Source organism: Nipponia nippon, unplaced genomic scaffold (genome assembly GCF_047370975.1).
Source record: "Nipponia nippon isolate SJK-2023a ecotype South Korea unplaced genomic scaffold, ASM4737097v1 scaffold_36, whole genome shotgun sequence".
Classification (NCBI taxonomy): domain Eukaryota; kingdom Metazoa; phylum Chordata; class Aves; order Pelecaniformes; family Threskiornithidae; genus Nipponia; species Nipponia nippon.
Genome location: NW_028262354.1, coordinates 1,358,830 through 1,381,521, shown reverse-complemented (window position 1 = coordinate 1,381,521; position 22,692 = coordinate 1,358,830). Strand labels below are relative to the sequence as shown.

The following is a 22,692-nucleotide window of genomic DNA, read 5'->3' as shown; positions in this document are numbered from 1 at the left end:
GCCCACGTGGCGCCCGGTACGGGGCTGCACGTGGCCCGGTGCGACGCCGGGGAGGGGGGGGAACTGGCCCCGGTACCGGGCAGGGCCGCAAGTTTCCCCCGCCCCCCACCGGGGTCGGCGGCAGCGGACAGGGCCCCAGCGCTGAGGAGGCCTCGCGCCAGCCCTGAGGCCTCCGCCAGGCCCCAAGATGGCCGCCGTGGCCACAGGCCAACGCTCTGGCACCTCTTCCCTCCCCGTCTCGATGGTGCCACCGACACCCCGGGGGGTCCGTGTCCTCCCGTGGGGGTCCCGCTCCCCCTCGACGCCCCCCAAGAAGGCACCCGGGGAGGCGGCGGGGAAAATAACCTCAGCGGCTTTTATTTACAGACCCCCGGGGCGGGGGGCTCCTATTGCACAGTGCGAGGAGGAGGAGGGGGGGGGCCCCCAAACCCCCCCCCCCCCCCCCAAATCCCCACGATGGCCCCAAACCCCCCCCGGGAACGGGCAGGCGGGGACGGGGGGGACGCGGCGGAGATGGGGGGGGACGCGCAGAGCCCATCCCGGCGCCCACCCGGCTGCCAGCACAAGCGAGGGGTGGGGGTGGGGGAATAAATAAATAAAAATATATTAACACTGACATATAAAACCCTCTGTGAGGCGGGGGCCGTGGCGGTGACCTGGGACCCAGCCTCTGTCCCCAGGGAGGGGGCTGTGGGGGCCACCTCTAGCACTCGAGGGTGGCCCCGAAGCTCTTGCGGCAGTCGATGGCTTTGGAGCTGGGGGGCTGCGCCCGCCGCCGCCGCAGCTCCTCCTTGCCCAGGCTCCCCGCCAGCTTGTTATAGGCCGACTTGTATTTCTTGTCGAAGGCGGCTGCGAGGTGAGGAGGGGGATGGACAGACAGATGGACCATCAGCGTTGCCGGTGGGAAGCCCCCCAGTTCCCCCCCCGCCGCTCCCCGAGCCCCCGGTACCGATATCCATGTGGTCCCTGCCCAGCGCCGCCAGCGTGAGGAAGAGGATTTCCCGGTAGATGCTCCTGGGGAGGGCAGAGCGGTGAGGGGGGGCCGGCGCGGGGCCGACGGGGGTTTTGGGGGGTCCCGCTCCTACCTCTGCAGGTGTCGGGGGGCGCCCGGGGCTGCCAGCGTCTCGAGGAAGAGCGCGATGGCTTTGTGCACCTCGCTCAGCCCCACGTGGCTCAGCACGGCCTCCAGGAAGGCCAGCGAGAAGGGGTGGCCGTGGGGCCGCCAGGACCGCAGCCGGGTGGGGACGTTACCTTGGGGAGACGGGAACGGAGATGGGGGGGCTCGGCGCCACCCCGGTTCCCCCCTCCCCACTGCCCCCCGACTCACTGTGAAGCCGCCAGAGGACGTAAAGCGGGGGGCAGCTGTCGGGCTCGGGGGCCAGGACGTCCCAAAGCAGCCGCACGCGCACGCAGGGGGAGTCGGGGGGCTGCGCCTGCGGGACGGGCAGGTGGGCGCCGGGCTGGCGGTCCCCCCACAACCCCCCCCAGAGCCCCCCAACTTTACCTGCGGGGCCGAGGCGACGTGCTGGGAGCCCAGGAGCAGGCGGGGGAGGTTGCTGGGCAGCCCCAGGCGCTGGAAGTACCAGACGAGGTTCCAGTAGATGATGGGGTGGCTGTCCACCAGCTCCGGCTGCGCCAAAAACTCGCCGCCTTCGTTCTCCACCAAACTTTCCAGCTCCTTCCGCAGCACCAACGGGCTCAGGTAGGCGAAAGCCACCCGTTCTGACCGCCGCGGCACCTGCGGGAGAGGGGGACGCACCGCTGGAACACCCGGACCCCGTTGTGGGGACGGTTGTCTCCCCTCTCCATGCCCGGCACCGTACCGCCGCGTCCGGGCAGCCGTTGCAGAGCTCCGGCTCAGCCTCGTCCAGGGCCAGGCAGCGGCGGCGGTCGCTGAGCACTGGTCCCTGCGCGGCGGGAGGAGGGAGGGAGCCGTCCTCGGCGGCGCTGTGTGGCAAAGAGGGGGGGTTACGGAAACGGGGGGGCACCGGGGAGGACGCGGGACGTTTCCCTGGAGGGTGGGGGAAATGGTGGGCAGCAAAGAGGGGGTTTGGGGACACTGGGGGGGATGTGGACATTGGGGTTTCTCCCAGAGGATGGAAGGATGGGGGACACCAGTGGGCAGCAAAGACGGGGGTTGGGGACACTGGGGACAGCGGGGAGTAGGTGGGACATTAGGTTTTTCCCGAGGACAAGACAGGGGACACCAGTGGGCAGCAAAGAGGGGCGCTGGGGACACTGGGGAGTATGTGGGACGTGAGGGTTTTCCCCCAGAGGACAGAAGGACGGGAGGACACTGGTGAGGAGCAAAGAGGGGGACTGGGGACACTGGGGACCCCAGGGAAGATGGGGGACATTAGGGTTTCCCCCGGAGGACAGGGGACGCGGGGGGTCCCACCTGGGGGGCAGCTGGAAGTCCTGGATCTCGATGCTGAGGAAGGGGACGAAGGAGCGGCCGCAGAAGGGGCAGGTGGTGTTGAGGTTGGAGTCGTCGGAGGTCCAGCCGGCCATCACCTCCTCGTCGTACACCAGCGCGCCACAGCCCTGGCACCGCGAGCAGCTGGACAGCAGGACCTGGCCGCCGCCGGCGGCACCGTCAGCCCCCGCAGCACTGGCAGAGGGTGGGGGGCGGCGGTGGGAAGGGACCCCCAACTCACCTCCACAGCGGGCGGCTCCTGCCCGGCCACTCCGTCGGCCGTCGGCTCGGAGGATTTGGGAACGCCGGTGCTGCCCACCGACGTGTCCGACAGGTCCAACTCACTGCCCAGCGAGACGGAGCTCTGGGGGGGACACACACGCCGTCAGCGAGGACGGACAGACGGACAGACAGCTGCAGGCCCCGGGGAGAAGCTGGGTACCTCAGAGGCGGTGGATTCGGGGCGCTCCCGTGGGCGCAGCAGGGTCTCGGCGGGGCTGCGGCGCGGCGGGGGCTCCCCATCCCGCTGCTCGGAGCCCCGGCGCGGGCAGGCGGCAGCGTCCCGGGAGGCGGCGGGGAGCTCGGTGCTGGCGGCCGGCCGGAGCGGGGGCCGCTTGCCGGGGGACAGCAGCTGCTGCAGCTTGGCGGCCAGCCCCCGCCGCGGCGTGCCCCCCGCCGGCCCCCCAGCACCCGCCGGCCCTTCGTCCGCCCGGTCGCTCTCATCCGTGGCGAAGCTGACGTCCGACAGGCTCCCGTCGGCCGAGCCGGGGGGACCCCGCAGCTGGGGGGGCAGCGGGTCCGGGGCTGCGGGAAGAGGGGGGGACCGGGTAGTCGGGGGCTCCCCTGGTCCCCCCCGGCCCTCCTCACCATGGGTGCCGCCGGGGAAGCTGAGGCTGCCGCTCTTCACCAGCCGGGGGGCCGGGGGGCCGTCCCGCAGGCTGCGGCCGGCCCAGGTAGTCTGCCGCTGCAGGCTGGGACGGGGCGCCGGGGGGGCTCGGCCGCCTGCGGGAGGGGACGAGGGGGCCGTCAGCGGGGTGACAGCGGCCCCCCGCGGCCTCCCCCCCATCCCCACCTACCTGAGGCGGCAGCGGCGGCCCGGCGTTCCCGCTGCCGCAGGGGCTGCCGAAACTGGGCGGCCCCCAGCACCACGTTGCGGAGCTTGGCCCAGCGCAGGCGCCCGCTCTGGGTGCCCGCCGGCCATTTGCTCTCCAGCACCGCCTGCGAGGGTGGGGGGACACCGTCAGGCACCGGCGGGGACCCCCCGCGTTCCCCCCACGTGCGCGTCCCCCCCGTCACCTTGTTGTAGTAGCCGTAGGTGATGGTGTTGGGTACGATGCCGGCGCGCTTCATCTCCAGCAGCACCCGCACCGACAGCACCGGCTCCCCGTACTGCCCGCAGAGCTGCATCAGGATGCGGTAACAGACCTGGGGGGGCAACCACGGGCAATCAGGGGTGGCCAGGGTCCCCCACGGCCACCCCCCCTGCCCCAAATGCCGCCTACCTCATCCGGCAGCACCACTTTGTGAGCCTCCATCTTGCGCAGGACCTCGTACGCCAGCTGGAGCGCCCGCAGCTTGGCGGGGGCGGCGCGGACGTGGGTGGGCAGGTAGAGGAACCAGAGCCCGTAGCAGTGCCCCAGCAGGCACTTAGCCCACATGTCGGGCACCGAGGAGTACTTCTGGGCCACGCGCTGGGCCACCTTCATCTCCTGGGGACGAGGGGAGGAAGAGGAGGGAGCTGGGGGGGGGCACAGCCGGTGTCCTGCGCCCCTCGCTGTCCCGTCCCCGCTGTGGCCCGGCCAACTCGTCGCACCATTGGCCCCGCTCACCTGCTTGGTCCTGCGCGGGGCCGGGCTGCTGGGGGCACTGCTCCTGGCCTGGCACAGCTGGGCCACCAGCGGGTCCCGGGGGGGCTCCAGCAGCTCGGGGCGCAGGGTGGGGAACCCGTCGTAGCTGGCGGGGGGGAGCAGAGGATGATTTGGGGGGGCCCGGGGGGGCGGCGGGGCTGGGGGCGGTGGGGGGAGGTCTCACCGGTACCGCGCAGGCAGCTCGGCGCCGTCGGGACCCGCCGGCTGCTCGGGGGGGGTGATGAAGACGGTGTGCTCGCCCCCCCGCGGGTCGTCCAGCTCCATCAGCGGGGTGTCCTCCGGCTTCTCCAGGTCTGCCTGCACCTGGGGAGGGGGCGCGGGGTGTCACTGGGCAGGGGGGACACACAGGGACACGACACGGAGCCGGCGGGACCCACCTTATCCACGCAGGTGTCGAAAAACTCGAGGCAGGGGTCTCGGTCGCTGGCAAAGGAGCAGTCCTCGATGAACTGGGTGAAGAGCTGGGTGCGCAGCAGCTGGCTGTAAAACCGGTGGTACGCCCGCTCCCGGGATTTGAGGAACCCTGAGGGGACGGGATAGCGGGGTTAAATCCAGCCGACCCCTCCCTGGTCACCCCTTTCCCCGTCGCCCACCCACCCTGTAGGGCGAAGAGGCTGCCGGCGTCGCGGCCGGCCGGGGCGGGCGCCAGGGCGATGGGGCACAGGAAGGAGCGGTAACCCCGCAGGACGCAGGCCATGAAGCGCAGGAAAGCCGCCCGCGCCTCCAGCTCCAGCTGCGCCCGCCGGCCTCGCGCCACCTCCGCGTCGCTCAGCAGCAGCTCCAGCGACGCCTCTTCCCCCGGCCCGCTGTACACTGCGAAAGCAAGGGGGGAAAAATTAGGGTGGGGGGCTCACACGGCTGTGGGGACCCCCCTGGACCCCCACTCACTCTCGTCCAGCTGCTGGGAGAGGCTGTGCAGCGAGGCCAGCAGCACCTTGCAGGGCCGGCGGGGCAGGGAGCGGGGGGACAGCAGCTTGCGTTCCTCGCTCCTGGGGGGACAGAGGGACAAGGGGAGGAACGGCGGACCCCTGGCATCCCGCCAGGCAGCACCCAGCTGGGGAAACCCACCCGCCGTGGCCAGGAATTGGGGGCCACTCACTGGAAGATGGTGTTGGTGTCCAGGTCGACGAAGATGACGTCCCTGGGGGGCTCGTAGAGGTCGAAGTAGCTGGAGTGGATGCCTACAATGAAGGGCACGGGGGCACACAGCACGTCAGCCAGCGCCAGCGGGCACAGCGGGATGTAGGGGCACTGCCAGCGCAGGGGGAAGATCATCTGGGGACAGGACAAGGGCGGTCAGCGCCGTGGGCCGGGGGTCCCCAGCGCCGCGGCGTGTCCCCCGCAGTGTCCCCTCCCCGGCACTCACCGCCACCAGGGCTTCGCCCACGCTGGTCAGGACGTCGGGACGGAGGGAGTGGATGAGGAGCTTCTGCTCGGTCAGCACGGCCACCAGCAGTGCCACCGCGTTGTCGGGGCCCAGGTTCTGCAGCAGCGTCAGGAAGCTGGCGCCGCTGCGGGGGGGGGGACGTCACTCAGCCGCCCCATGTCCCCCTCCCATGTGTGCGGGTGTCCCCTCCAGCCCCAGCGCCCCGCAGCCATCCCTACCTGAGCGGCAGCGGGGAGGACACGGGCCGGCACAGCAGCAGGTTGTCATACGGGGACATCTGCGGGGGGACAGGGGGACACGGTGGGCTGGGGGGAGCCAGCACAGGGACGGGGACAGCGAGGGGGACACACGATGACTCACCTGGACCAGGATGCGCGGCCGCTGCGGGGACGGGAAGGGGACGTTGTGCATGAAGTGGGAGATGTGCCTGCAGGGCAGAGGGGCCCGTCAGCGGGGGCAGGCGACGGGGGCCACCCCCTTGTCCCCCCCCAAACCTCCCCCCGCCCGGCGCTCACGTCTCGAGGGGCAGCACGTGGGGCCCCGAGATGGAGTAGCGGTAGATAAACATGAGGAACTTGCGGAAGACGTCGAAGAAGGGCCAGTGGGAGAGGACGCAGATGCTCTTGCGGGTCTGCAGCGAGCGGCCGGCCACGGGCCGTCGGTCCACCACACTCAGCAGCCCCAGGCGCAGGCTTTGCTTCTCCGACAGCCGTTCCCGGGGAAACGCCTCGTGGAACTGGATGGCTGCCCCGTAAACCTGCGTGGGGCGGGCGGTCAGGGCGAAACATCCCCCCCTGCCGACGCCGCCTCTCCCCCGCCAGCCCGGACCCCCCCGGCCCCGTCCTGCCTTGTCGCCCGAGGCGCCGGTCAGCACGAAGGTGGAGAAGACGGGCAGTGGGTACTTGGTGTCGGCCGGCCAGCTCTCAATGGTGGCCCCCATGGGCAGGCAGAAGACGGGCACTGATTCGGGCAGGGGGAAGGACTCGCTGTCCTGCTCGGGGTAACGTCCCAGCAGCCCTGGATGGACAGACAGACAGAAGGATGAGCCTCACCTTATCATTTCCCCCATCCAGCTGAGGAGGGGGAGGGAGGGAGCAGCTGGGTGGGTGCCCAGCAGCCTGCCAAGGCGAACCCACGATGGGTTGACCCCCCCCAATCGCCACAAGAGACTCTACCCGCTTCGTAGACCAGCGTGTTGGCCTTGGCCATGGCGATCTTGTAGCACAGGAACAGGGCAGGGCCCCACTGCAAGGAGGGAGCGGAGGGAGGGGGTCAGCGTGGGCCAGATGGCAGCAGGGACATCCCGGCAGTGGCGAGAGGGGGGGCCCTGGCACCCACCATGCTGGTGTTGAGGTTCTTGTCCACCCGGCAGAAGGTGTGGGGCGTGCTCTCGCCCTTGCTGGGCATGACGAGGCAGATGTCGGTGACCCCCAGCGTGTTGTGGCCGTGGGGCTCGGCCGCCCGCCGGTACGTCAGGAAGGTGCGCTGATGTCCCGGCCCCCCCGAATTGAGGTTGGCCGAGCGGCTGTAGGGCGTCGTGTCCAGGATCTTATAGCCCGGCTTCGGGCGGTCCTTGCCCTCATAGTGCACCCTGGGTGGAGAGGAGGGGTGAAGGGGACCCCCGGGGCGCTCCTGTCCCCCTCCCACAGCCCCGGACCCCGGGACTCACCCCAGCTCGATGAGGGGGGGCTTGTCCCGGCCCCGCTTGTAGCATATGAACATCTGGGGGTTGTTGAGCAGCCCGGCGTTGAGGTCAACGGGGTGGCCCGAGGTGGTGGTCTCAATGCAGGTGAAGCCGTGGGGCACCTCCTCGCCCTGCGAGCGGATGATGACGGCCACGTCAGTGATGGGTTCGCTGGGGCGGGCCGGGCGGTGCTGCTGGTTCTCCTCCTCCAGCGGCCGTGAGGTGTCCGTCAGTCCGGCCACCACGAAGTAGTCCACCAGCTGCGGGGGCTTCTCGTCCGACATGGCTCACGGCATCTGGGGGGGGACGCAGTGGGATGGGTGACACCCCAACCCTGCCCCACAGCCCACCCGGCCCCGCCGGCCCCGCGGCCCCACGGAGCAGGGGAAGCTCCTTCGCCCCGGCAGGCTGGCAGCGTGGGGTGCCCCACGGCTGAGCCGGCGGCCGTGGGGCACGGCGGAGCTGACAGGGCAAAAGCGGCCGGGGACGGGAAGGGAGGAGGCTTCCGGTCACGCCGCGAAGCACACGGCGATGCGATGGGGACCCCCATGGCCTGGGGGGGCAGCACCCCACCCTGAACACGGTGGCTGCGGGGGGACGCCCCCCGGGCAGCGCCCCTGAGACAGGACCCCCACCCTGCAGCATGGCCCCCCCGGCTTGGTGGCGGCACCCCTGGCCCGCAGCCGGCCCCTCTCCCCTCCATGCACCCCCTCCCTGTCCCCAGCGCCCCCAGCTTGCCCGGGCACCGCAGGAGGGGTCCGCAGAGGCCACCGGAGAGCTGCACGGGGTGGGCTGGAAAGGGGAAGGAAGCAGGCAAGGAGGCCGTGAACACCCACGTCACACCCCCACGGCCGTCACCCCCCCTCCACGGGGCACCGTGGCATGACGCCGGCTCTGTCCCAGCCGCACCGGGGGGGGGGGGGCAAACCGGTCCCAACCCCGAACACGGAGACCCCAGGCAGGGACACTGCGGTGGCCCCACGACCCCAGGAGGAAACCCCCTTAGCCAGGGCGGGGGTCTCACCCCACGGGGGCCGTGCCAGCATCCCCCGTGCCGGCAGAGGCAGGGCCACGGCAGCGCCTGGAGCCTGTCCCCATCCCCCGGCCGGGGACCCCGGGAGCCCCCAGCCCCGCGAGCAGCCACCCGGGGTATTTTTAGCCCAGCACCACGTGACGACGGCCGAGCCGCCGAAACGCAGCCCCGGCTCCCGATTTAGCTTCCTGCCACCCACTTCGGGTGGGGAGAAACCGGCCGGGGGGGGCCCCACCGCCAGCCTGTGCCCCCCACACAGCCCCCCCTCTCATGGGTCCTGCCGCCCGGGCCCCCGCAGTGAGGCACCCCGCTGGGAGCCAGCAGGACGCGGCAGGGGCCTGGATAACGGGTGCCCTGACCCCTCCTCACGTCCCCATGGACCCCACCGGTGACCCCCGGCGTGGGCAGCCCCACGGAGGGGTCCCGTGGGAGAGGCTGGGCTTTGCCTCTGGCTGCAGCGAGAGCGGGAACAGGCCCCACCGTGGGGCTGCTGAGGGGGGAGCGGTGACTGGGGGGGGCAGGACCCATCCTAGGGCAGGATCCAGCCCCGGGGGTCCCCAGGCAGCAGCACGGCCCCCGCAGCCCTCTGCCCCACGGCTCCCGGCACCCACAGGCCCCACGGCCCGGGCTGGAAACCCTGGGCTGGAAATGGGGGCGTCAGGAGAGCCCACAGAGCCACCCCCGCCGGCCCTGCGCACCCTATACGCACCCTACACCCTATAGCCGGCCCTATACACTGCACAGCCCGCCCTATATACCCCCCAGCCGGCCCTATGCACCTCATAGCTGGGCCTATATAGCCCCAGACAGCCCTATACACTGCACAGCTGGCCCTATATAGCCCCAGCCGGCCCTATACTCCTCATAGCCGGCCCTATATACCCCCAGCCAGCCCTATACACCTCATAGCTGGGCCTATATAGCCCCAGCCGGCCCTATACACCTCATAGCTGGCCCTATATACCCCCAGCCAACTTTATACACCTCATAGCTGGCCCTATATAGCCCCAGCCGGCTCTATACACCTCATAGCCGGCCCTATATAGCCCCAGCCGGCCCTACACACCTCATAGCCCGCCCTATATAGCCCCAACCGGCCCTATACACCTCATAGCCGGCCCTATATAGCCCCGGCCGCCCCTATACACTCCCCAGCCGGCCCTATACTCCCTGTATACACGCCCGGCCCCGCAGGCCCTGTAGCCGGCCCAGGCCCTGCACCCGGCCCCGCAGCCAGCCAGGCCCCCCGGCCCCAGCAGCCCCCGGGCCCCCCCGCCGGTACCTGCGGGCCGGGCCGGGCCGCGCCGCTGGGTTCCGCTGGGCCGCTACCGCGCGCCCGCCCGGCCCCGCCGCCGCCGACAGCGACCCCTGGCGGCCGGGAGGACTCTCTGCACCCGCCGGGGGACACCAGGACCCCCAGGGACCCCTCCAAGAACGGCCAGGACCTCTCCAGCACCTCCAGAAACTTCCAGGACACCCCCCCCCCAGACCCCCCCCAGCCCCCCAGGACCCTCTCTCCTAGCACCCCCAACAACCTCAAGGACCCCCCCAAGCTCCCCATGGCCACCCCCCCACACCCGCCCCCCCCCGGCAGCACCCCCAGGAACTGGGGGGACCCCATTTCACACCCACTCCCCCCCAATAAGGGACCCCAGACCAAATGGGGGGGGACACTGGAGCAGCTGAAGCCCCCTGTACCCCCCACCCCCCCCCAGGAGCTCCCCGCAGCCTCGCCATGTGTGTGTCCCCCCCATGAAATCAGCCACACGCCGTCACAGGAGGGGTTTAATTAACATATAATATATTTTAAAAAATAATAATAATAATAAATCATTCTGGCTCCCTCCTGGGCGGGGGGGGAACGCGGGTCCTGGGGCCCCAGGTCCCCCCGCCCGCGGACGGGGCCCCCCCGCGCTCCCCCGGGGGTTCGGGGGGGGACACGGGGGGCAAAGTTACAAGTGCTTTCTATACGTCCCGCGGGGTCCCCGGCAGCTGGGTAAGGTGGGGGGGGTCTGGGGGTACATGTGGGGCGCAGCTGGGGGGGGAGAGCGGGATTTCTCCTTAAACATGATGATTAGCCAGGAAAAAAAAAAAAAAATAAAAATAGAAGCAGCCCCCCCCGCCCCCCGCGGGGGTCTCTACCTACGGGGTTATGTACAGCCGCCCCCGGGGGACGGGAGCCCCCTCTCCGCCGGGGTTTGGGGGTGCCACGGGGCCGGAGAGCGCCTGGCTCACGTCCCCCCCACCTTCCCGCCGGCTCCAGCGTCCCCCGGCCCCGTTTTACCGGAAAAAGAAGCCAGCAGTGGCCTCACCGTTTTACCAGAAAAAAAAGTGAAAAAATGGGGGGGGGTGAGGGGAAATTGGGGAGGGTCCGGAGGTGGGGGGCGAGGGTCCGCGGGCGGGTGGGTGCTGGCAGAGCCCCCGGCCCTCACTGGAGGCGGTCGGTGCGGAAGGAATCCTCCACGGCCGGGTCGGTGAGGAGGGCGTAGGGATCGCTCAGCATGTTCAGTCCGTCCAGGGTGAGGGGTTCGATTTTCAGATCCTCCTCCAGCCCCAAGGCTGCCGCGTCCACCTCAAAGCCGGGGACGCCGGCCAGCGCCGTCGCGATCTCCTTGGAGATGCCAGGGGGGGAATCCCCTATTTCGGGGGGGGGGAAATGGGGGGTTCAGGGCTCAGGACCCCCCATCCGACATCCCGCGCCCCGCGGGGGGCTGCCGGTGTCCCCTGCCCACCCACCTGTGAGGATGATGTTGGGGATGGGGCCGTGGCGGCTGCAGTTGCTCAGGTTTTGCCGGTTGAGGACGTGGGGGTCGTAGCCCCCCTCGGTTGGGGGGTAGCTCAGGCTCCCCAGCTCCTCGGGGAAGCCGCCGCTGTTGCCGGTGGGGCTTTCCCCCATCCCAAACTGCTCAAACTGCGGGGAGAGGCGGGTTACGGGGACGAAGACCCCTGCTGTCCCTCCCAGTGTCCCCCCAGTGTCCCCCCACCGTCCCCGTCCCGGGAGCACTCACGCTGCCCAAGCCGAAGTCGCTCAGGGGCTGTCCCAGCTGCTGCTGCTGCTGCTGCAGGGAGGCGTTAGACTGGTACTGGGGACCGTACGGGCGGTGCGTGGCCCCGCTCGGCGGCACCGGTGGCGGCGGGGGCCGTGCCGGCGGGGCGGGGGGCAATGCCGGCTGCGGGGGGGACTGCACAGGTTGGTGCAGGGTTTTCTGGCTCGGCTGGGACGGCAGGAGCAGGCCAGGCTGGCTGTAGGAGTACGGCGGGAGCCGCTGGTCGGCCGGCAGCTTGCTGGTGTCCAGGGGCACCCCCTGCGGATAGAGCGGAGAGGAGGGGGGTCAGCCTGCACCCAGCCCGGCGCCCGCCAGGATCCGGCCCCTCTGCTCGGTGCCCCGGTGCCCCCGTCTCCGCCAGCCCCCCGGTGCGTCCCCCAGCACCGGCAGCGGGTTGGGGAGACCACAGCCATCAGGGAGACCCCAAATTTCAGCCCGGCCGGCAGCACCCGGCGCTGAAACCCTGCACCCAGCACCCGCCGCGGGCCGGGCTCCCCCCTCCGGAGCGGGAAACCGGGGTGGGGGAGCCTCGGCTGGGATGCGCCGCATCCCCCCGGCATCCCTGGCCGCGGGGAGGGGTCCGCGGGGTGGGACAGGGGGGGCGAGGGGCTTCCCTGGCATGTGGCTGAGATGAGGATGGAAACGAGACAAGAGAGAAGTCGAAGGAGGAGGAAGACGGAGGCGAGCGCGCGGCGCGGGGCCGGCGCGGGCGATGGACCATGCATACCTGGGTGATGGAGGACAATGTGGGTGACATTGTTGGTGAGAACTGTTTGGGGTGCTGCCTTCTGGAGTCGCCACCCATTGGGAGGGTGAGGGGGCTGAGCGGGACCCGTCGGCGGGGCGAGGTGTTTATGGACGCCTGCACCATGGGGGCGTAGGAAGAGCCGCTCAAGCCGGAGGGCAGGCTGGGGTTGCTGGGGGAGGACTGCATGGGCTGGCTGCGGGGGGACGTGGGGAGGGAGGGATTGCTGAGCGAGGAGGAGAGGGAGGAAGGCAGGGACTGGTTGGAGAGCGAGGAAGGGATGGAGGAACTGCTTTGGGAGGACTGGAGCGAGGGGTTGCTGAGGGAAGACTGGAGCGAGGGGCTTCGCAGGGAGGCCTGGAGGTTGGGGTTGCTAAGCGAGGACTGCAGGGACGGGTTACTCAGGGAGCTCTGCATAGGTGAGGTAAGTCCTGTGGGGACAAAAAAGAAGAGACACCACCGTTACCCACGGAATCGCCCCGTGCCCCAGGCTCTCCTCCCCGGGCCGGGCCGGGCTGGGGCTCCCCGTCTGCCCCGGGTGGGATGGAAGGTGACGGAGGCGACCAAAACGATGGAGACAGAGACAGAAACACACACAGCCCGGGAATGGGGCCGGCGGCGGCGCAGGATGCTCCGGCTCGGCAAGCGGAGGGCGCCGGGGCAGGAGCGGGGCAGGCGGCGGGCTCCCCGCCGGGGCCACCATCCCACAGAACCCCGATGCCATCAGACCCCGCAGCTCCCCCCACCCCGCTCCCAGGTTGCGGCATCTCCGTCCCAGGCTGGGATTGCCCGGAGAGGCCGATTTCTGCCACAGCCGGCACTGGGAAGCCAGCCAGGGGGTTCCCGTCTCCCCCAGCCCCACCGAGCACTCGCTGCAGGTGGCTCCCCGCCACAGAGGACCCTCTCTCGGCTCCCAGCGCCAGCCCCGTGTGTCTCGGCGGCTGGTCCAGCCACCCCGGCACGTCGCCTCTGCCGTCTCCCTGCCCGCCGGCAGTGGCGGGCCGGGGCCAGCCCTCACCTGGCGAGTCGTAGCCCGTCCCCAGTCCCATGCTGCCGCTGATGCCCAGGTGCGTCATGGTGTTGGCCAGGTTGCTGGTGCTGTTGCCCCCGCTCAGGCTGGGGTACGCGGTCTCGTCCGGGTCGAGAGGGGTGGGCAGCGGGGAGGGGAAGTGCAGATTGGTGAGGTCGGGAAGGGAGCCACCCGTGTTGAGGGCCGAGGGGATGAGGGGGACGTTGGCAGGCTGATCCGGGGATGGAAATATGCTGGGGGAAAAGAAAGAGACACGCTCGGTGTGGGAACGCCGCTGCCTCCTCCAGCAACCCCTCCCCAGCAGCCTGGCCCCCTCCCGCCTCCAGCCCCTTTTCCGCAGCCACCCGTGGGCCCCAGCTGCCCAGCCCAGGACTTACTGGATCCCAGGGACTTCACAGGAGCGCGGACGGGCCGAGGATGAGGAGAGCTGCGAAATCAAAGAGGAGGAATGAAGCGAGGCCGGGATGCTGAACCTGCCAACCCTGGGCCAGCCAGGGTTTGAGGGCAGGAAGGAGGCAGAGCCACCCTGGTGTCGCAACGCCCGGCAGGCAGGAAGCCGGCAGCCGGGGCAGGGGGGCGCAGGGGTGATTTCCTGGCGGTCCTTCCTCCGCACCCACCTTCTTGGTGTCCCAGGGCTTCAGCGAATGCTTGTTGTCGTCGAAGGTCTCTTCAATGGGAGGCACTTGGAAAAGAAACACTGGCGAGGGGGGAGCAGAGGGTCAGCGCAGGGAGAGCAGCACGGCCCACCCGCACCCACCCCGGGGGCACCCAGCGGTCATGGGGGGGGGGGGGGGGTTCCAGACCCACCCGCCACAGAGGGGTCCCAGCCACTGCCCCCCGCATCCCACCCGCTGCCCCGACTCTTTGCAGACTGCAAGGGGGGGGACACACGGATCCGCGCCGGGCTCAGCGGCACGCTGCTGGGCACGGGCAGGCGCTCACCTTTACTGTCCGCATCCCCGTCCAGAAAACCTGCAAGAGAGCAGGCGATCGTTAGTGGCAGCGCATGGGGACACGGGGGACATCGGCCAGCACTGCAGAGCGAAGGCAGGAAGGCGGGGCTGCTGCGTGACCCTGCTGCGGAGGGACAGGGCTCCACGCGGTTCCCCGCCCCGAGTCCTCGAGGGGCGGAAGGGGCCCGGGGGTCCCGAGGCAGCCGGGTGGAGGTGGGGAGCGGTGGGGTCCCGCTGGGGAAAGCGGGGTGCGGAGGGAGGGGACGCTCACCGCTCCGGCGGCCAGGCGGCGGGGCGCCCTGCGAGGGGCCCAGGTACGCGTCCTGGGGGTTGGGGTTCATCACGCTCGTGTGAAGCGCCGAGTCGGAATTTGTTCTAATTGGAAAAGGAAAGGCAATCGTCATACGGGCCCAGCCCTCGTCCCCCCACCCCATTTACAGCCTGCTGCTGTGATAGCCCTGGCCCCGGGACGGTGGGCGAGAGCAGGGCCAGGGCAGCGGGCAAAAAAGGGGAAGAGCAGGGGGAGGAAGGGAAGCAGAGCATGGGGGTTTCGCTGGAGGAACAACTGTCTCCTTCAAAGCCCTCTGTGCCCAACGCTCACCATGCCCAGGGCGAGCTCTGGAGGCAGATGCCAAGGGGCTCTGCGGGGACACTGTCCCCTTCTGCCATCCCCTCCCCACGCGATGCTCTGGCAGGGTCCCTCACCCTGCACTTCCAGACATGCTGGGGCTTGCTCTGGCCCCGTCTCCTCCGAGGGACGGCTCTGCCACCACAGCAAAGGCCCCAGAGCTCTCGCCACCCCTGGCACGGGGGAAGACGGGCTCCCCCGGGGGCCCTGGAGGGGCTGGGGGCAGAGGACCCAGGGATATAACACCCATTGTGTTCCCAATTAGTTGGTCTGAAGCGGATGAGCACGGGGAGGAGCTGGGCAAGGGCTGCTCGAGCTAATGACGCGTCCTGGGACCGCACAAGGGGGATATTGTTCAGCTGCAGCGCAGCTGGGAAGCAGGAAGCTCCCCCGTCGCCCATGGGACGCAGCCCCCTCCGGCACGGGGCCCAGCCAGGGAGCAATGGGCGCCCATCCGCAGCACCCGGAGGTGCCGGCACTGCTCCTCACACGGCCCAAGGGAGACGGAGCGGGAACTGCCGTGAGCAGCATCAGCAATGTGCCCGCCCCGAGCCCTGGCTCGCCCTGCCAAGACCCCGCTGTGCCCCAGCCCAGGGAAAGGGACAACCCCAAAGCCACCCCGGCCCCTGCGGGGCAAAGCCACGGCTCTCCAGGGTGGCAAGGGCAGCTCCAAGCCCGGCCACGGGCTCAAACCCCATGGGGAACCCGCTGCTCTGTCACCTTGCTGGGCTCCCAAGAGGTGGCCCGATCCCCCAGGGCTGCACTGGCTCCCGCCTCTTGTGCTGTGCCAGGGTGAAACCAAGCAGCCACGGCAGCGGGCAGAGCTGGGTCCTTGCCCTGGGAGCCAGCACCGAGCCAGGGCAGCCCTGGGGGACACCCTGCCCTGCATCCAGGAGCCCCACGCCTCCAAAAGCAGCTCCTCGGGGAGCTCAGAGCGGCTGCGGGACCACACAGCCCACGGAGGCACGAGGGCTGCACCAAGCCCCGGGTGCGCAGGGCCACCTCCTCCCCGGGGTCCCCAGGGCCACCTCCACCCCAGGGCTCCCCCCGTTCAGCAGCCGGGGCAGCCTGGAGACCCCTTCCCTTCTCCTCGGGGACTGGAGTTGTTACAAGCAGGGCCGTGCCCACCCGGGGGGTCCTGGGGAAGGGCTGGAGCCCGGCTGAGAGACGGGGAGAGAGAGAAAAGGGAATCAAAAATCATTCACCTGTTGAGAGCCGACGGCAGCCTAAACAAATGTCCTTTCTCCACGGGAAAGTTACCCCAGGGCATGGTCCTTTGTAAGGAGAAATAGCAGGGTTACTTGGGGGGCAAAGAGGGGGGCACAGGGCAGCACTGCCCCACAGGAGGGAGGGCTGGCAGCGGGGAGGCCCAGACACCGCAGCGATGGGCGCTCAGCCTCAGGGACGCAAAACCACGGCCGCTGGCCCGGCCCGTGCAGACCGCAGCCAAGGTTGTTTCAATCTTGAGGTTCCCGTGAAAGCACCCATTTGGAAGACGGATGAAAGTCCCTGCCGAGCCTGGGACAAGGAATCTGCAGTGGGATTCGCAGCGAGATGCTCCCGGGGATGGCTCCCCACAGCCCGAGGCCCTGCGGGGAGGGCGGCTGTGCTCGCTGCAGGGAGGTTTTGAGACAACCTCTTCTTCTGGGGAAAAAAGCCAAGGCTTTGCCCCGGGAGGTCAGGGAGGACGGCAGAGAGGGCACCCGACGGCTGGGCTTGGACACAGCGGGATGGGGGAAGATGTGCCGGGGACGAGGCCGCGGCCCTCGCACTCTGGACTGACCGGCGCTGTGGCTCATCGCGAGGGACAAAGTGCAAGACACAACATGAACCTCCAGCAGACCCTGGCCTAACGCGGGGCTGCCAGCCGGCACCTGCCGCTGGTGTCCCCGCCGGGCTGGGGAGAACGGGCACACACGGCCCCTCGGGCTCCCAGTGCACCGAGACGGCAGCCGAGCCGGGCACGGATACGGCAGGAGCATCGGCAGCGAGGCTCCCCAGGAGAACGGTCCTCGGGCTGGGGAAGGAGAGCTGTGCTGAGCGCAGCACTTCGGAGGAAGGGCAGCCTTGAAAATATGGCCCAGGAGTCCCAGGAGACCTCTAAAAGGGCTGAGCCGAGCCCAAATGGCTCCTGCGCGGAGCCACAGCTCACCAGGACCTCTGCGGGATGGAGCCGATGCTCGGGGCACGCTCGGGCTTGGCCAGCCAGCCCCGTCCTCGCCTGCCCCCGGGGCCAAGAGCCAGAGCACGCAGAGGCTCGGCCGCTCGGTGATTCACTTCGGGCAGGATCCCTCTTCCCGCTGCCACGGCGGGCGGATGCCGCCCTGCGTGCCGGAGCTGGCTCTTTTGGGCACGATAAAATCATTCCTCCTTAAAAATCCCCCCTCTGTGGGATGGTGCAGGCAGCACCCGAAATCAGGGAGGGGGGAGACCTCCCAGCCCCACTGCCGGCATCTCAGCGTTTCTCTCTGCCCCCCCCAGTCCGGTTTCTCCCCCACAGACCGGTAAGGGAAGCTGTGTAAACCCTCCCGGGACGGCTGCCCATTGCGAGGGACTCTCCCGCGCTGGGCTCCTGCCAGCCTGCCTGTTTCCAAACCTCCGGGTGCTCTTTAGCACAGAGCTCCAGCACACACAGGCTCCAGCAACCCCGCAGACACGGGGAGGCAGCGGGCTGAGAACTGGCACCCGGAAAACAAGTGCTGGCAGCCAAGAAAACGCGGGGTTTTTACCTCCTCCAGCTGGGCTCGGGCGGAGGCGACAGGTAGGTCGGTCCGTAGGGAGAGCTGTCGATGTGAGAGGCACGTTAAGGGCCAAACGGAGAGCGAGGGGCTGAGCGGCCGGCATGTAGGCACCTAACGCAACCCCGCAGACAGGCCAGGGCAGCACGCGTTGCTAATGCTTGCTAATCCCAAAGAGACGAGCACGTGGGGCGCTGGGATCGGCGCAGGAGCCCCAGCAGAGGGAGAAAAAGCTGCCTGCCCCCGCCAACGGGGCAGGAGGGAATGGGATAAAGGATATCTGTCGGACATAGCGGCGAAGGGGGGACATCATCCGGCGCGGGTCCCGCTGAACTCGCTCCACCAGGCCGTGGTGCCGGGTGCTGCGCGTGGAATCCAGCGGGGACTGCAAAGGGCCCTGCGAGGAGGAGACACCGGGGTGAGCCCACCGCCCATCCGCGAGGGAAGGGGCCTCAGGATCAGCCCTCCTCAACTGCCCCATCGCTGGCAGCGCTGCCGGGGGGACGGAGCTGGGGCCAGGCAAGGCGATCAGAGAACCTCCCCTCATACCCATCTGTCCCCAACAGCAGCCCGTGCCACGGCTCTTCATCCTCCTCCTCCCCAACGCCCACCCTGACGCAGCTCCTGATCCCCCTCCCCAAGGCACCGAGGGCAGCAGCTGCTGTGCCACGGGGGGTGGCCCCCCCAGACCCTCCCGGGGCAGGCCCCGGCCGGCACAGCGGGCACTGCTCACCTGGAAGTCGGAGACGCCGCTGCCGATCTGGTTGACGTTGGGCAGGGAGCCGCTGTAGTAGGGTCCCCGGCTGTGTGCCAGCCTCAGCTTCTGTGCCTGCAGCTGGGCCAGGGGAGGGGAGGCAGGTCAGGGGGGACCAGGGGGCCAGCAGGCACCCCGGGGTGCTGGGGCTCCTCCGAACTGCCCCGTCTCACCCGAGACATCCCCGTCCCCATCCCGGCGGGTCACCCCACGCTCTCCCTCCTGCAGCCCAGCCCCAAGCTTGCCCCACACACGGTATCGAGCCCCTGGGGTGACCCACGGGAGGAGGTGGCCCCCGAGCGAGGCATGTCCAACCCGGTCGGCCTCAGGAACCGCGCGGGAGTGGGCCAGGAGGGCTCAAGGTGGCCGGTACCTCTCCGCTTTGATGCCACCGAGTGCGGAGGAGGCCCCGCAAGGGACTTTCCTCCCTCCGTGGGTGCTCTGGTGCAGGAAGGATGCTGAGGCCCTGCTGGGTTTAGCAGCCAGGAGCGGGGAAAGCCACATCTCTCCCGTGGGCTGCAGCACCCACATCCCTGGAGCAGCGGCTGAGCCCAGCCCTCCTCCCCCCCGAACACCGAAGCCTCCGTGCCCACCCGAGCGGGCTCTGGGCTCCCCGGTCACTGGCGGCCAGTGAGTCAGCCCGTCCCCTTCGATCCAGAGGTGCTGGGTCTTCCAGCAGGCACCTTGTCCACACCAAAGACAGTCCTGGGGCTGTCGGCAACGCCGCAGCCCAAAAAAACGGGGGAGATCCCAGCCTGGAGCCAGGGCTCCGGCAGGGAGAGCAGGAAGGGCTCGCTGCTCGGCACGGCAGCCCACCGGCTCCCGACGCTGCTCAAGGCTGAGGGAAGGAGCCAAGGCAAACCGCAGACAGAAGATAACCGGGTCTGGGCACCCGCCCCTCGCGCTCGCCGGCGGAGGACAACCCCACAGCAGAGGAGAGCCGGGGTCCCGGCACAGCGCCAGCACCGAGCCGGCCCCGAAAGCCCCCTCCTGCCCCGGCCCCGCAGCCGAGCCAGGCAGGGGCTTGACCCGCCATGAGCGGCGCAGACTTCCTCATCCCGACAGCAGCAGGAAGGCGTTCTGCTGCCCGCATCCCAGGAAAGGGCCCGGCCCCCATCATCCCCTCCATCATCCTCTCCGGCACAAGGGGATATCCATTCCGCCCCCTCCGGCATCCCACCGGAGAAGAAGGGTTTCCCCAATCCCAATCCACAGAGCCAAGGCTGAGCGCGCACGAATCCACCTTCCCTTTGGACCCGGGGGGGTCCCTGAGGAGCCCCATGCGCCAGCCAGCACCAGCGCTCGTTGGTCCTGGACAAACCCCGGGGAAAGAGGAGATGAAGTGCAAAAAGCAGCTCGGAAACAGGCTGCAGCTGGGAAACCTGCGACAGCAAATTCCCAAGCTTAAGACTAACGAAATCCAGATCCAGGGGAAAAAAAAAAAAAGAAAAACAACCAAAAAAATGGGAGATTTAGTCAACAGCTGGCTGCGCAGGCACTGCAGGATTAGTGCGAGGAGTTGCACTGGGGCTTAAGGTCTTGGGATCCTGCTCTGTTCTCTGAGCCAGCGTCCCTGCGGGAGCCGGCAAAGCCAGACGAGGCCGAAATCAGGCAGCCGCTTGCAAGTGGCCAGAAAAAACTCCAGGAAACACGAAGCAAAACTTGAGGGGGCTGCTGGATCCCCACGGCGGGAGCGGGGCACCCCAGAGCTGGGCAGCAGCCCCCCAGCCGTGCTGAGGGCGGGCGGAAGCTTCTCGCCCAGCGAGGAGCCATGAAACGGAGGCTCCCGTGTGGGGTACGAGCTGCCGGCACGAGGGCTGCTGCCAGCTCCTTGCCTGTAGCCCTATGGGCAACGATGGAGGGGACCCTCGAGGCCAGAAGCCGCCTTGGGACCAGCTCCTGCCCCAGGTCGTGCCGCTCTGTGCCTCTCCAGGGCTGCCGGTCCCACGTGTGGGGAACAAACTCCTGGAGGAAGCGTCCTGGGGCAGGGATTAGCGGGGAGGACAGTCCTGCTGCCTCTCCCCCCGGCTTTGCTGCACATTAACCAGCTGTTTACTGTGCAAACACGGCGCGGGAGGCTCCAGCCCACTCCCAAACTCACTGGCGATGTGCAGGTCGCGGCTCCCGCCTGCCATCCCGGCAAGAGAGGGGACAAAACCTCCGGAGAGATGTCCCCCGCTCAGGAGCCCTGCCTGCCTGCCGGGGACGGGGCTGCTCTCGGCTCGGCGCGGAGAGCCGCATCGCTCGCTTGGGGTCAGCTGGACCCTGTCCCCGTCACCCTCCCAGCGACAGCCTCGGCTCCGTGGATGTCAGGTCACCGCTGCCTCGCCAGACCCGGGGTGCCGGTGGGGCTCTCCGACCCAAACACCCCCTTTTTTAAAGGCCTGATGGATTTTGCTCCCCTCTTCTCCCAGTCCTGCCAACCCCAAGCGCACGGGGACACAGGAGCCTCCCCGGCAGCAGTCCCTGTCACCTGGAAGAGCCTCTCCGTGTCTCCAGCTCCCTCGGCTCCACACTCCTCTCCCCTTGCTCATCCAGGCCGTATCTCCGCCAGGAAGAACAGCGCTGGCTGCCGGACCCCGCGGCTGCCGGCACAGCGACCCGCGGCACTGCAGAGCCCCATCGCTGGGGTTGGCACCAAGCCGCCTCTCCGGGAGCTGAAATCTGGCCAAACCCCGATCTTGGCAAACGGCCGCACAGTCCCCGCTGACTCCTCGGGGCCGACGCAGAGCAAAACGCAAACCGGAGCCGACCGTCTCCTCTCGACAGCTTCCCCCACCTGGGAAACCACGCTCCCGGAGACGCTCTGCGGCGTTCCCGGCCTCCCCGCTCCGCCACCAGCCCCCGGCACCCCAGGGCAGCCCTCCTGCCACCGAGGTCCCTCTGAGAAGCCCTCGGCTGAGCGGGGCAGTTTTGCCGGCTCAGATCCGACGCACTCATCCGCGCTCCCAACGCTGCCTTTTCTCAGGCTCCGGCCAAGCTAAATTTAAGCGTCTCCAGGGATGAAGCATCCGTCGCTTCCCGCGGGAGCCGGCTACATCGGATCAACCCAACCCTCCTGAGGGTCCCCGGTGCTCAGGGACAGCCCCCCCGAGCCACGGGGCCGGTGGAGGATCGCCCAGTAAAGGTGACGCAGGGCTGTGACACGGCGGGAGCCCGTCCCAGAGGCGTGGGCACGGGGATCGGCTCCTCGCCCCCGCGGCAAGAACCGGCGAGAACCCCGGCGAACCCTCAGGTGCCGCAGGCGGCGAGTCGCTTTTTCCACCCGGTCGCCGGGCCGTACGCTCGGAAGCGGAGGAGGCGTACGGCGCGCGCCGGGACCCACGCACGGCGGCCACGGGCCGGCGCGAGCCACGTGCGAACCCTCGCCATGAAACCCGCGGCCAAAGAAATAAAAAATAAATAAATCAAAACAAACCCGGGGGAAGGAGAAGCGGGGTGCAGGCGGGAGAGGGGGTGTTCCTCTGGGGGGCGGGGGCCCTTCCCAGCCCCCCGCATGACCCCAAATGCAGACCCCCCCCCCCCCCGAGCCTCGGGTGATGCCCCCTCCTCTGCACCCCCAAACCCCTTCGGGCACCCACCTGAGCCCCCCCCCATTCCCTCTGCACCCCCTGACCCCCCTCCCCACCCTGCACCCCCAGCCGAGCCCCCGGCCCCCCGCTACCCCACCGCCCCCCTCCCGCACCCCTGATCCCCGCGCCCCCCGGCCCCCGGCCCCCTCCACCCCCCCCCGGCCTGCACTCAGCCCCCGGCTCCCCCGGGACCCTCACGACCCCCCCGGCCCCTCACACGACCCCCGGGCCCCCCCGGCCCCCGGGCCCCCTCACGGCTCCCGGGCCCGTCGCGCATCCGGAGGCCGCGGCGGCGGCGCTGCTCACCCGGGTGGAGCAGATCTCCATCATCACCTCCTCGAAGGCCGCCGTCTCCTCCGCCTGCCGCTGCTTCTGCAGGGCGATTTTCTCACTGAACTTCCGCGGGTTAGAAGCACCGGTACCCGTTGAAGAACCAGCACCGGGCCCGGGCCCGGCCCCCGCGCCCGCCGCCGCCATCTTCCCTGCTCCGGCCGCTCCGGCCGCCGCCGCCGCCGCCGCCGCCGCAGCGCGGGGCAGGCTGGGACCTGGAGTCCGCGGGCCGAGAGCGGCCGCTGGGCCGCGGGCGAGCGGGGGACTACAGCTCCCAGCGGCCCCCGCGGCGCGCCCGCAGGGGCCGCTGGGAAACGGAGTCCGCGGGGTCCCCCGAGGCGGGGCGCTCCCGCGGGGCGCGGAGGGCGGGCCCGACTACAACTCCCGGCGTGCACCGGGGTGGGCGGAGCCGGGGGCGGGGCGAGGGGCGACACTGCATGGGGTCAGCGCGGGGGGGAGGACAGCAGGGCCGCCCCCCCCGTGGCTGGGAACAGCGCAGAGCCCTCC

At 69.7% G+C, this 22,692-nt stretch overlaps 2 protein-coding genes across 10 annotated transcripts; both read right to left on the bottom strand.

Annotated features, from left to right (window-relative positions):
- Positions 1–354: 354 nt before the first annotated feature.
- DENND4B (DENN domain containing 4B) lies at positions 355–9,753 on the bottom strand. Of its 7 annotated transcripts, XM_087772288.1 has the most exons (28): positions 9,671–9,709; positions 8,094–8,147; positions 7,341–7,651; positions 7,010–7,262; positions 6,847–6,916; positions 6,519–6,688; positions 6,187–6,428; positions 6,032–6,098; positions 5,890–5,948; positions 5,651–5,795; positions 5,384–5,559; positions 5,173–5,273; positions 4,882–5,097; positions 4,662–4,807; positions 4,448–4,587; positions 4,246–4,369; positions 3,919–4,125; positions 3,713–3,841; positions 3,493–3,634; positions 2,859–3,418; positions 2,658–2,780; positions 2,399–2,574; positions 1,824–1,947; positions 1,505–1,738; positions 1,328–1,433; positions 1,086–1,251; positions 950–1,014; positions 360–849 (listed from the first exon to the last, which is right to left on the bottom strand). In XM_087772288.1, exons 3-28 carry the CDS (start codon positions 7,637–7,639, stop codon positions 704–706), a joined length of 4,386 nt encoding a protein of 1,461 aa, XP_087628414.1. In that variant the 5' UTR covers positions 7,640–7,651; positions 8,094–8,147; positions 9,671–9,709; the 3' UTR covers positions 360–703. The 7 variants fall into 7 exon arrangements, 6 of the variants coding, with proteins under 6 accessions (XP_087628415.1, XP_087628414.1, XP_087628412.1 ...); XM_087772289.1 differs by lacking the exon at positions 8,094–8,147 and having other exon boundaries at positions 355–849; positions 5,384–5,465; positions 5,651–5,767; positions 6,251–6,428; positions 9,671–9,753; XM_087772286.1 differs by lacking the exon at positions 8,094–8,147 and having other exon boundaries at positions 9,671–9,753.
- Positions 9,754–10,189: 436 nt separating this feature from the next.
- CRTC2 (CREB regulated transcription coactivator 2) lies at positions 10,190–22,390 on the bottom strand. 3 transcript variants are annotated; one of them, XM_087772301.1, is made up of 14 exons: positions 22,162–22,390; positions 18,263–18,364; positions 17,810–17,926; positions 17,521–17,582; positions 15,997–16,065; positions 14,435–14,538; positions 14,153–14,182; positions 13,828–13,907; positions 13,588–13,637; positions 13,199–13,443; positions 12,163–12,611; positions 11,397–11,693; positions 11,125–11,299; positions 10,191–11,025 (listed from the first exon to the last, which is right to left on the bottom strand). In XM_087772301.1, exons 1-14 carry the CDS (start codon positions 22,330–22,332, stop codon positions 10,817–10,819), a joined length of 2,160 nt encoding a protein of 719 aa, XP_087628427.1. In that variant the 5' UTR covers positions 22,333–22,390; the 3' UTR covers positions 10,191–10,816. The 3 variants fall into 3 exon arrangements, with proteins under 3 accessions (XP_087628429.1, XP_087628430.1, XP_087628427.1); XM_087772303.1 differs by lacking the exon at positions 15,997–16,065 and having other exon boundaries at positions 10,190–11,025; XM_087772304.1 differs by lacking the exon at positions 18,263–18,364 and having other exon boundaries at positions 10,190–11,025.
- Between the last annotated feature and the right edge of the window lie 302 nt (positions 22,391–22,692).

Coding starts and splice junctions, on each gene's coding strand:
- CRTC2 (XM_087772301.1), bottom strand. CDS start 22,332: ATGGCGGCGGCGGGCGCGGGGGCCGGGCCCGGGCCCGGTGCTGGTTCT. Junction 13,444..13,587: donor TGTGAAGTCCCTGGGATCCA/GTAAGTCCTGGG, acceptor CTTTTCCCCCAG/CATATTTCCATCCCCGGATC. Junction 12,612..13,198: donor GACGGGCTACGACTCGCCAG/GTGAGGGCTGGC, acceptor TTGTCCCCACAG/GACTTACCTCACCTATGCAG.
- DENND4B (XM_087772286.1), bottom strand. CDS start 7,639: ATGTCGGACGAGAAGCCCCCGCAGCTGGTGGACTACTTCGTGGTGGCC. Junction 5,560..5,650: donor TGGGCGAAGCCCTGGTGGCG/GTGAGTGCCGGG, acceptor TCCTGTCCCCAG/ATGATCTTCCCCCTGCGCTG. Junction 1,434..1,504: donor ACGTCGCCTCGGCCCCGCAG/GTAAAGTTGGGG, acceptor CCCGTCCCGCAG/GCGCAGCCCCCCGACTCCCC.